Here is a 12,708-nt window from a genome sequence, read left to right as displayed (position 1 = left end):
GTGCTGGAGCCCATAAATCCAAGAATTGTTGTAACAAATTCTCCCAAATGCATCAACTGTTCTTCCTGTAGACATCAAGAGTTAACACTAATCCACAGTCAGTTGCTCATTTTGCATTTAGTAGAGACTGTCCAGTTATGATTTCTCATAGGAGTAGGCTAGATTGATTGAAAATACCAACTTTTGACCATTAAAAATCTGACTATCTCTCTCTTGAACGAGCTAAGGATGGGTATTTTTAATATTTTTTCCATTTGTAATAAGGTGGACTGTATTAATGAAGCTCTGAATCAGCATGAGCTTGACATTTTTTGCTTGACTGAAACCTGGTTCTTTGAGTCTGGTATTAATGTTATTCGTAGTGCTTTGCCTAAGAAGCATTCAGTTATAAGTATTCCCAGGCCTGCCGCTGACTGTCCGGGAGGAGGTGTAGCACTCACCTACTCGGCAGCATTAGCAAATGTTTCTTTCTTATACTCTGACCTAATTCCATCTTCATTTTAAATTATGGAAGTATTGATAAATTTCCATCAGAAAACCATTAGAATTACAATTTTTTATCGACCACGTCATACGGGCACTGATCGAGGTTTTATGGAGGAGTTTGGGCAGTTTTTGAAGTGTTTTCTCTTAAATCTGGAGGACTTCTTGTTTGCAGTGATTTCAGTTATTGGGTTGACAGTCCACAGTCAAAACCATTTTCTTCAGAATTCTTGAGCTGGTCAATCAGAATATATAATTTTTTCAGTCATGTGAGTGATCCAACTCACGTCTCAGGGCATGTCCTTGACTTGATCTTGTCCCCTGTTGGTTGCAGGTGCGTATCTGATGTGGAGGTTGACTCAGTTGACCCCCTCATCTCTGACCATGCTCTGATCACTTTTAGTTTTGATATCCCAAAACCCACTTCCCTTAAAAAGGTCATCTTGTTCAGAAATTACAGGAACGTTGACCGCCATTTGATGTGTCACAAAATTGATCATCATTTAAACTATATTGAATATTCAAATCTTTCTTCTGATGATTTGATTGATATTATATAACAATGAGCATAGGTCAGTTTTTGCCCATTATTGTCCTGAGGTTGTAAAAACAATCAGTGTACATGATAATTCTCCATGGTATGGTCCATCCATTAATTCTTTGCATAGACGATGTAGAATGGTAGAACATGAGTGGCGCTTGCAGTGGACTGAATTAACTCATGTGCGTTCTGCGAGAAGAGCTGTTGTAAATGCTGTAAAAGTCCAAAAGGCAAGGTATTATCAAAGCAAAGTTCATTCATGTGGTGGTGATCAAAAAAAGTGTCTGCAGTTGTGAAGAATTGATTGGTTGGAGGAATGTAATTGTTAAACCAACTTCTGTCTCTGATGCCCAATTGGCTTCTGATTTTGCTTCATTTTTTACAACTAAGGTATCTAGCATAAGAAATTATTTTGACATCACTTCTTCTAGTGAAGTGTACTCAGTTGACTTCCAAGCATGGCACACAAGGGGTCATTTGCTTTCAACGTTTCATCCGCTGGATGTAAATAGAGTCAAATGTTACATCAGAGAACTTAACAAAACATGTTGTTCACTCGATCCTTGCCTGATGTGTACGAGCATGCAGCAGACCTTATCAGCAACAGAATAAATAGATGTTTCTTAAAAAGCAATATTGTGCAGTCTGAGAAATGTGCCTTGCTTAGGCCCCTACTAAAGAAACCCGGCCTTGATGTCGAGAGCATGCCAAATTATCGTCCCAACTCTGACCTGTCTTTCTTATCCAAGATTATTAAGGGGCCATGCTTGATCAACTCTTACCACTATTGGAACATAACTAAGTTGTTCCTGTTGTTCAATCAGCATACAGAAAATATCATTCAACTGAATTGCATGAACAAGGATTCATAGTGACTTGGTGGCAAACACCTTTACAGTAGTAGGATGTCCTCTTTCCTACTTCTGTTGGATCTGTCTGCAGCTTTTGACACAGTAGATCATAAATTATTGTTGAATGATCTGTAGTTTCAGGGGCGCACCCAGGGGGGGCCCACCAGGCCCGGGGCCCCCCCCCTTAGTTCTCTGGGTCCTTTAAAAATTTATATACTGTATATTTATTTCGATAACAGCAAAACATGGAAAACTGGCAAGTACAAACAAAGAGTAACACATGAGCCAGCAGCTCCCTGACTCTAAACCTGCATGTGACCTTCCCATAATTATCGGATTACCTGACCTCACCTCACTACAGGCCCCCCCCTTAGAAAATTCACGGTTGCACCCCTGTGTAGTTTGATGGCGTTTGTGACATTGCTCCTTAAGTCGTATCTGTCAGACAGATCTCAGAGAGTAGCTGTTCATTATGCTAGCTCAGATTCTGCTTCCCTTCTGTTTGGAGTCTGTCAATGATCAGTTTTGGGTCCAATTCTATTTACAGTCTAAGCAAGTAGTCTATTGTCTTTACTTGATGCTCACAACATGTCCTAGCATTTTTATGCTGATGACACTCAGCTTTATGCTAAGATGACAGATATTAATGATACCGAGACTAAGCTTCAATCTCTAATATCTGATATTAAGATTTGGATGGCAAGAAGGAAACTTAAGCTCAATGATGATAAAGCTGAGATCATCATCACCAGAGGAAACAGAAGGGGTGACGACACTGATAGTGCCCTGGCTTTGAACATTGGTGTGTTACAGCTTCATCTAACCAGTTCTGTTCGAAATCTGGGTGTTTCCTTTAATTCAAACTACTGTATATTACAAAGAACGTATTAATCAGGTTGTTAGAGGGTGTAACTTGCATATTAGAAATCTGTACTCGGTGAGAAAATTCCTGAATAGACGTTGCCTCTTAACATTGGTCCACGCAGTGGTCTTGTCTCATGGCGATTACTGTAATTCACTGTGGGTTGGCCTTCCAAATAATACACTAACAAAAGTTCAGTTTGTGTTGAAGAGGGGAGAAAGGCTTATCTTAGGTCTCCCCCCACGAACCTTGACTACCCTGTTCCTAATTGGGCTGCATTGGTTACCAGTAAAGGCTAGAATTGAATTTAAACTGTGTCTTATTACATTCAAGGTTATTAAGTTTTGTAAACTGAAGTATCTTGCTGAATTTTTGAAATTCCCATCAGGACGCCCAGGTGTGATGTTATGTAGTAAAGAAGATTCTTTGCGACGTGACAAGCCTGGAACCATTCACCAGTCATCTTTCTCTGATTGTTCTTTTGTTTATAGAGCCCCCAGGTTATATAATTGTCGTTGTCCATGAGACAACTCTCTTCAGGTGAATCCTTTAAGAGACAGCTGAAAGCCTTTCTCTTTTCAAAATGCTATGACCTGGAGAGAGATACTGTGATGGATGATTATAGGTTTAATTATTACCACATTCACATTTATTACTGATGAAGTTTATATTGTATAAGAGAGTTGTCACAGTTCTTGTAATTGTTAAAGTAATATATAGGTGTGTCCAGCGCTAGTGAATTCCCTATGGAAGAACTGGCACTTTTGAGAAACAAGAGACCATATTATTATTATTATATATATATATATATATATATATATATACAGTATATATATATATATATATACAGTATATATATATATATATATATATATATATACAGTATATATATATATATATATATATATATATATATACAGTATATATATATATATATATCCGTCCGTCCATCATCCAATCCTACGTTTCCCCATGAGGAGCATAGGAGCCTGGGGCTAGGCAAGTTGGTCCTGGCATTTAAGATGAGAGTGACCAGCCTCACACGTCCCTGAGTGGCATTACATGAGCAATAAACCCCAACCACCCCATGGATATAAACCTTCACCAGCTCAATCCGATTGGAGTGCCATAATTTCCTGCTAAACCACCAGGCGCCAAAATCTGATTATATGGTTACCACCCAGCATAGTAAATGGTTTCCTGGTGTACAGGAAACCATTTGGTTTGTCACTCAGTGTAGAGTCACCCACAGGCAGAAGGAAGAGGAAAGAATGGAGGAAGGAAAGACAGAAGAGGGAGTGTACAGTCACCTGTAGGCAGAAGGACGAGGAAAAAATGAAGGAAAGAAAGACAGAAGAGGATGGAAGGAAACAAGGATGGAGGAGAGGAAAGGGCAGACACCCGAGAGCAGCACTACATTGAGTGAGTGGATGGTGAGTGCCCTCACCTACCACTAATATATAAATATTATATATATTGTATATAGTGTTTACATTGTGTATATATATATAAAGGAATGATAACAAGATGGATGGACCAGAACCACATAGATCAGTTTATCAAGAAATAAAAATATTTCCAGTCAATCATATGCACATGGGAGGCGGTTAGTTCATTGCTTCAGCCCAGGACCTGTCCCATCCTTGTAACTTCATATTGCATCACTCCTCTCCACAAAGTAACAAAAAATGAACAGCTGCCCAGCAATACACAGAGTATCTCAGCAACATGCCCCTTCTTCCACCTAACAATACATTCTCAGACACATATTTATAGACACAGCCACACCACAGCCATCCTACATCTTCAGCCAGACAGCATCCTTCAAGAAGCACTACTGGACATACATTCCTCAGAACCTAGCCTACCCAGAGGGACATGAGTACACTTAGTCTCGCAATGCAGCCACCACCCATCCCAGCTAAAACACAAACACAAAATACAACACCCAAACAATCCACTCTGTCCACACTGCAGTGCAGTCCCTCTTATACCAACACACTTATTCACCATATGCATCACACCCTCACAATACAGACAGTCCTCCTGCATAACCTTAACAAAAGATCCTTGGGAGTGATCAGTCAAAGTTGCCTGTTTCCAGCAGTCCACTGGATTTGCAACTTGATGAGCCTGGTTGGAACAAAAACAACAACAGCAACTCCCTGCATATTATTTAGAGAAAGAGAGTGAAACCTGATTATGTACTGACTAGCACAAAGATGTGGCACTCTCAGTGCCCGCCCCATGCAGTACATGAAGAGTAAATTATAATCACCATATTGTCTGATTCTTTCTCCTTATGAAATTAGAGAGCTGTTCCTTTTGTCTTCCCTCCTCTAGTGGAGATGAGGAATAGGTTTAAGGTGATACCAGTTTGGTAGAGTCTTCTTTACTCTCATGTATTTTGTATGCATTCAGTGTTCTCTTTATTCAGATATCATCTGCCATATCGAGGACTGGCTGGTGGCGCAGTAGCCTTGCAGCGCTCACACATCCTGGCCATGGATGGCTTCAGCAACCGATTCTTTGGTTGGGGTGGTGAAGATGATGATTTGAATGCCCGAATACACCGTTTAGGCCTTGTCATGGTGCGCTTTGACCCGGCAGTGGCATCCTACGTCATGCTGACACATAAGAGTGAGACACCGGCGCAGGACCGCTTCACAACCCTCTGGGAAAATTCAAGAAAAGTAGAGAAGGATGGCTTGAGTACACTGGAGTACAAGTTGATTGAGAAGAAGGAGAAGCCTCTTTATACCTTGCTTCTGGTTTCATGTTGATGGTTTCTGAGTTGATAATCACTTTTTTTAAGACTTAGTTTTGTGATCTCATTTGCCTCAGTAGATTACTGTTATCTTCTTTAATGTTGTCTGAATATTTCATGACAAGAGGGATTGGAAAGGTGGTAGAGAACTTAGACTTAAGGTGTTAGTTTTAAAAGTTAAAACTTCCCCATATCTTTGGTTGTGATGCTTACTACAATGCTTTCAAATTTGACAGCAACATTTGTGGTGCTGTACATTATTCCTGAAGTGCTACAAGAACAGCATAACCTCCCAAAACTTGCTTTGATCCTTAGCAACATTTTAATAGTAAACATTGTGATAAAAGCCAACAGTAACTTGCATCTGCCACAGTCCAGCAGCCTCATTATTGTGTAACTAGGATTAATAACAGTACCTCATCTTAACAATAGTTGTTAAAGATAAGTGCTGTACTGTATTTAGTGAGCAAGCTAAAGAGTGTAGGCAGCTAACATTAGTAAAAAACCACCAGATTTGCAATGGTACATTATTGATTAAACCATGAGAAATGATTAATCGAGTTATGTGTCTAGTTGGTAATGGAAACTAAGGAAGATCTGAAAAATTTTTTACCATTTAGAATAAGATAAAAAATTGTGTCAATATGACAAAAAACTGATGATGAAGAGTAGGATAAAACTAGATTTTCTTCTCAGCTTAGGGGGCTTTCTAGCATTTCTTTTGTAGCAGTATACAGTAATCCTTCGATTATCCGATGTAGTTGAGCCAAAGACATGCCTAGGTAATGGTTCCCTCCGGATAGTGGACTTCTCCCTTGGCCCTCTTTCGTATATAACCTAACTTTGAAAGCCAGTGTTAGGCCACTAGAGTACATCGTATAACACTTGTTCCTGTTGTTTAGTGCTACTCTTTCTGGTCAGGCAGACCTAAAAATGCAGTGGCACATAAAACATAATGGTAAAATGGAATAAAATCATGGTAAAAGAGAATAAACTCATGTTACAATGTGGTAAGCTAGAATACAGTAACATCAATGTCAGCACTCACAGTTCGACCATCCCACATGAATCTTACCCAGGATCTCCTGCTTCTAAAGAGTCAGCACTACCCCCTTCCTTTTCCCTGGTGAAGGGGACATGATCATATACCCTAGGAAGAGGCATGTAAGGAAAAGCAAGGCTTGAAGTAGGCAGAGAACAACCACAAAAACTACTATGTGCACCGCCATAACAACTGTCCGGGAGGAGCTGTTTACTACACAATCGCCGCACGGGAGCTGAGACCGAATGAGGGGGTCTCTAGCAGATGCTGTGTAAACTACCCAGCCAGACACAACAGTGCCACTGAGCTATTCCTACCCAGCCAGGCGCAAAACCATAATTTCCGCCCGGACGCTAGTATTTTGTCCGGATATTATAGAAAAATTTATGAAAAATGGTTTCAGACAGCCAGATCACTGCGTCCAGATGATGGATTGTCTTGGTAATCATCATCCGGATAATTGAGAGATTACTTTTTCGTAGTGTACCTTACTGTCCACATAATTATATGTTATTTATGTCTTTCAGTATCAATGTAGATATCACAAGTAACGTACAGATGAATATTAATGTACCACATGCAGAAATCAGTTGGTAAGGAATTGATGGTGAGCCTCCATCACTGGTAAAAATTCAGTCTTGTGATAAGGGAAAAGAAGTAAGATGACTTTCACAATTGACTAGGGAAGTGTTAAGGCGGGTGTAGTGTGTGAAGTTAATGGTAGCAACAGATATGATCATTATGTTAGTAAGTAATTGTTTAGATTCTCAAGATTTCATATGGTATATTGTAAGTATTTTAAACTTTACTTAACTGTTGTTGATGAAGATGTTTCACCACTAGAGTTATTTTTGGATAAGAAATGTGAAGTTTTAATACACTAAATAGAATAGTTCATTAAGAAGAACTCATGTTGTCAATAGATGTTTATAATGCAGCTATACACTGGCTATGGGTTCTTTGACTTCGTATGCAGAGTGACGTAGGGAAAGTGTGCCGGAATTTAGGAAATTATTTTTTGACTGATATTAAGTAATACAGTAAATGTGTATCAACATGGATGCATTTTCACCCATTATGGAGTTGCAGTTACTGATGACCTTATAGTTGAAAGTGACTTCCCTCATAAGTCACCAATAAGATTATCAATAACTGTAGCTCCACAGTGATTAAGAACTGGACCCATGTTGATATAGCAGCTATTATTAGAAAAGAAAAAAAATCACCCAAGGCTTATATCTTTAAATTTTGCAAACTTTTCCCAAAACACCCTGCATAGGTTTCAGGTTTTGATCAATTGTTTATTGGCACCGTACAGTAAACTGTGGTTTTTGTGCACATGACTGATGAAATACTGTAATAATTGCTCACCTGACTGTTCAGTGCCGTAGAGCAAACTTATTCTGTTTACGTTTAAAGGTGCCTGATTTAACTTTGTGCTTCCTCTGTATTTTCTTGTACAATAAAGTTATATTTGTCATGTTTTCATACAGGTGTCATCAGTAAAGTTGTTCTTTAATTAGCAGTTTCATTACCTTATTTACCATACTTCTGCTGAGTGTTGTAGGAGAGGTGTAAGGAAGGATTATCATAAAGCTAGGGACATAATATTTTGTATCAGAAGACCTGGTGAGTAATGGAACAGGATGGCTTTAGAGTGGTAGAGGATGTGTGGATCAAATATTTGGAATGAGACAAATAGCTAGTGGAGAAAGCTTGTAAGAAAAACTTGTAAGGTACAGTACTTGGGGTATTTATGGATCTGGATTATGCATAACATGCATACTACAAGGTGAGCAAAGGGGGATAATACTGTAGAAGGATGGTCGTGTAGCCTGCATAAGGGTATTTGGGCAACTGGGTGAGTGGTTTAAAGTCGGTGTTGGAGTGGTACAAGGTTGTGTAATGTCCTATATGGGGGGGTGTATGGGAGAGTTGAAAACTGAAGTAGTGGAGAGCAGGGTGACAGTACTGAATGGCGAAGGGTAGAGTATCCCACATATGATGATCAAGCAGACCCATTGACAACAGGTCAGCAGCTGCCCCTGTGGGGTTGTCCCATGAGGTTTCTACATCACTGATGTTGTGTCTGCTTCTTAGTGTGGCATGTGCTGTGCAGTGCTCCATTATGTAGTTTTGTGTGGGCCTATTGTACAATCTGGGCACTTGTCATCTGTGATTCTACCCAACACAAATCTAAGCTGGTTCGTGAGGGGAGCTAGATAATGTCCTGCTCTAAACCTAGCTAGATGGGCTTGATCTTATCTGTTTAAGGACACTTCCAATGGGATATCAAGAGGAGGGGGATTGTAATATAATTTTACATTCAAGGTGTTGTACTACCCTGCACATAAAATGAGTATGTAGGTGTTTCTTCATTGCTGGTGTTGGAACATCTGGAGGTGGGATATTGCTGTTAAGGGTTTGATAAAGTTTGCATTGAGATTGTTTTATGTGCCTAGATGTGTTGTGTGTCTGTTATTTTGTGACAGGGGTGTTTTGTATTGGCACAGACTGCTACGTAAGAGCTGTGTGCCTCATATCAAGGCAGTCTCTGACAGGGAGGACTAGTTTCAGAATGTAAGTGCAACCGGTGGTGATGCATAGGGCATTGTTCGGTGTGATTTGTAAGGTGTTGTGAGTATTATGTGGGATTAGAAAACATGCCAGAGAGGCAAAGGACAACACTGATCCAATATGCCCAAAGTCTAGCCCTGCAGTTGTACTGAGTCTGGGGATGCACTGCCTCTTGATGTCTTGTACATGGTGTGAGTTCAGTGTCATGTCATCCCAGGAATGTTAGGGGAGGGTGTTTGTGGCACTCGGCATCAACTGACCTGAAGAGAGTGGTGAAAAGAGTATGTATTTGGGTGAGTTTGAAGCCAGAAGAAGGCAGGTTAGGCCAGGAAGGAGGTGGATAAATTTGGTAAACAATGAGTGAGAAAGCGAGGTGCGGAGACTGACAAGGCCAGAGAACTGACAGCTGATTGAGCTGGTTGGAAGAATTATCGTATGGAGGAGTGTATGACAAGGATTTGGCATCCCTATCCTTTCTCAATGATGTAATGGTTGTGGGACTGATCCAGCTGGTAGGTGGCATGGAGTGCATAAGCATGGATGTTTATGCCTGTGAGGTATAGTCAGTATTCCAGGGGCCTGAGTGATGTATGAATGAGAGTGTGTCCCATTTAACTAAGAAGACGTTTGGTTAGTTACTTTTGTCTTTTTTTTTTTTTTCCTTCTCCATGAATCCCATTTTATCCCATCCTTAAGTGGGGAAAGAAGTGTGGATGACGATGATGATTCATCTTTTGCATGGTGCAAATTGTGAATTAGCCCTGGACCCCTTCTCCTGTCACGGCAATAAAGGATTGGACGACGGATGTGTGAATGAATTTACGAACATGAACAAAACGGATGTTTCTGTGACAAACAAGTTTAGGACTGCAGAATAACCTAATTAAAAAATGTATGTTACAATACTGCAGGCAATATAGATAACTTAATGTGGCTACCAGCTATTTTATATCTATCTTTCTGTAGCCAGACGTCATAATCTCATAAGGGGTGGCCGTTTGTCTTTGAGTTATAGTCTGACAGATCGAAACGTAGGGTTTTGGTGGAGTCACCCCCTCCCTGCACTGTTGCCACGTTTCCGAGCTGACCTCTCCATCAGCGATGACCTTGACACTGTTTCCCTCTTGTGATCTCCGTTTTTCTAATACCCCCTATACCCCTGCCACCAACACCCCCTATACCCCTACCCCCAACAACACCCCCATCAACAACACCCGCTATACCTCCACCACCAACACCTCCTATAAATATAGACCCCCACCATCAACACCTGTATAATAATTAGCCGTTGATAATTGCTATACTTTTATTGAGAGCATACATTCTACCCTATTGCTCAAACTCCCTAATCTTACAATCCCATCTGTCTTAATCCTTCCCACTGCCTTCGTTCCTAAATCCCTTAATTGATCTATTTTTAACCTAAGTGTCCCCACACCTTTTAAACCATTTACCTCTCTGTCACTATTCTCCACCATATGTATCAACTTGTATTATATTGTGTATAGAACTTTCATACTGTATGCTGTACTACTGTATAATGTATAAGAATACCCACTGTTTAGTGGAAATAAAGTTTTATTATTATTATTATTATTATTATTATTTCTCTCTCTCTCTCTCTCTCTCTCTCTCTCTCTCTCTCTCTCTCTCTCTCTCGCTAGATTTTGTTATGTGTCATCCATGGTTTTTTACTTCCATTTTTATGTATGGATTATAATTTTGACTTTATTTCCGCACCACCCTTGAGGTAAAAGTCACGGCGCGTTTTTTTTATAGAGGTTTCCCCAATAGGCCTAAATCCTGTAGGGGGTTGGTGACCCACAGCGTACACACAAACACGTGTCGCGTGAGTGCTGCCACCCCAGAGCTGTTTGATATATTTATTTTAATTATGAAAGGATCGCCTCTTCCCACTTTTATCCCTTCAAATTTTCTTGCAATTATACTTGCTAAATTAATTAGCAATGTTAGAAGTGTTGGGGAAGTAAATAATAATTAGAATATTTTTAGAGCAACACTGCCAAATTTTTATGCCACGTTTCTCTATTATCGTATAATATAGTATGCAGAATAGTTTTATTCTTCCTTGATACATGTCAGCACTTTCATTACAGTTATATTAGTATGAGTTATGTTTATGTATCATTCCTACTACACAAACCACAGGCGTTATACATCGTAGGGTTAGGAAACATGGCAATAGTGTAGGGAGGGGGTGACTCCACCCAAACCCTATGTTACGAGGAGGAACACTATAGTTGCTTTATGGGGAGGGGCACTAATCCTTCGCCAACCCATTTACTCACACGTAGGGAACACGTATAGGGTGGTTATATGGTTACCACTCAGCGTTGTAAATGGATTTCTGGCTTACTGAAAACTATGTGGCTTGTCACTCGTTTAAAGCCACTTGAAATGAAAAAAAAAAAAAAGTTAAAAAAATTTAAGAAAAACAGGAAGAGAGGAGGACAGGCACAGAAAAAGAAAGATAAAGATGAAGGAAGAAGTAGACAGCATTACATCAGGTGAATGGTTGATGGTCGCCACGACCTATACATTCGCCATTGCCTACCACGCACTGGGGTGGAAAGACATATGAGAGAGGAGAGAGTGAGCTGGAGGGAAGGCAACTTAATGGCAGAGAACAGGGTGACATGGAGGCGATTTGTTTGTGCCCGCCCCTTTACGGGATTAAAGCCTCTGGCTTCGCTGGACAGTTCACTAAATCTCTTTGGTACGAGCTCTCTGCATACTCTTTGATCACTTCTAAAGTATATTTCCCTCTATTCTTCCTTTTCAAACATATACATCATATCATCATGTCTTTCGCTTTTAAGATTCCACACAAAACATCTGAAACAAGTCGCCAGGAAAGCAGTTTACCGGCACTGGACAGAGAAAATTAAAGTAAGACTGTTCACTGCTTCTTTTTCTCATAAATTTGCCACTCATAGTGAGGCATTCATCATCTCAAACTTAATTTCTGTGCAAGATATTAATATACAACGGTACAATGACTGGACCCATCCAATTACATCATACATATTCCCTCTGGGGTAGGGGGATCCCTTGGGTAAAGGAGAAGTAGAATACTACCCTTACATTCACTGCTTGTCGTAAGAGGCGACTAAAAGGAAGAGGGTGGTGGCGGCTGAGAATCCTGCTGCTCTCCAGATAAAGTCTCCCACCTGCGAATCCCGCTGCTCTCTAGATAAAGTCTCCCATATCTGGACCCTACTAATGCTGGATCTATCAGGGCCGAATCAATCTACGCCAACTCTGTCAACATCTACTCGGCCAACACCGACTCTACCGATGCTGACTTTGCCAACGCCAGCTACTGTATATCAACGACGACTCTGCAACGCCGTATCTATCAACGCCAACTCTAACATGACTTTGAAGCCTTCTGGCTTAGTGCCATAGAGCCTTTTTTTTTTATTTGTGGTAGTTATTTAGTATTTCTCCCTTTCTTTCCTCAGACATACTCTTAACAGTATTCAGCAGTTTCCCATGTACTCCATATGTTTTCAGCACCTTCCACATTCTTAGTCTACGTACTATGTCGCATACTTTCACCAG

The 12,708-nt window shown here is 40.3% G+C and overlaps 2 protein-coding genes across 2 annotated transcripts in view; both read left to right on the top strand.

The window, feature by feature from the left end:
- The window catches only part of LOC145407663 (beta-1,4-galactosyltransferase 4-like), a 34,573-nt gene extending 26,535 nt beyond the window's left edge, over positions 1-8,038 (top strand). Inside the window, exon 8 of the mRNA XM_080278533.1 lies at positions 5,175-8,038. Coding sequence (XP_080134659.1) covers positions 5,175-5,520 — 346 coding nt within the window. The 3' untranslated portion in view covers positions 5,521-8,038. The remainder of the gene's footprint in view (positions 1-5,174) is intronic.
- Snx1 (sorting nexin 1) overlaps positions 1-12,708 on the top strand; it is a 380,995-nt gene that overhangs the window by 107,555 nt on the left and 260,732 nt on the right. The window lies entirely within an intron of this gene.

This window comes from Coenobita brevimanus, chromosome 74, assembly GCF_032717465.1.
Source record: "Coenobita brevimanus isolate Jiangsu-jjx chromosome 74, ASM3271746v2, whole genome shotgun sequence".
In the NCBI taxonomy this organism is placed as follows: Eukaryota; Metazoa; Arthropoda; class Malacostraca; order Decapoda; family Coenobitidae; genus Coenobita; species Coenobita brevimanus.
Note: the sequence above shows the minus strand (reverse complement) of the source record. Positions and strands in the feature narration are given on the sequence as shown.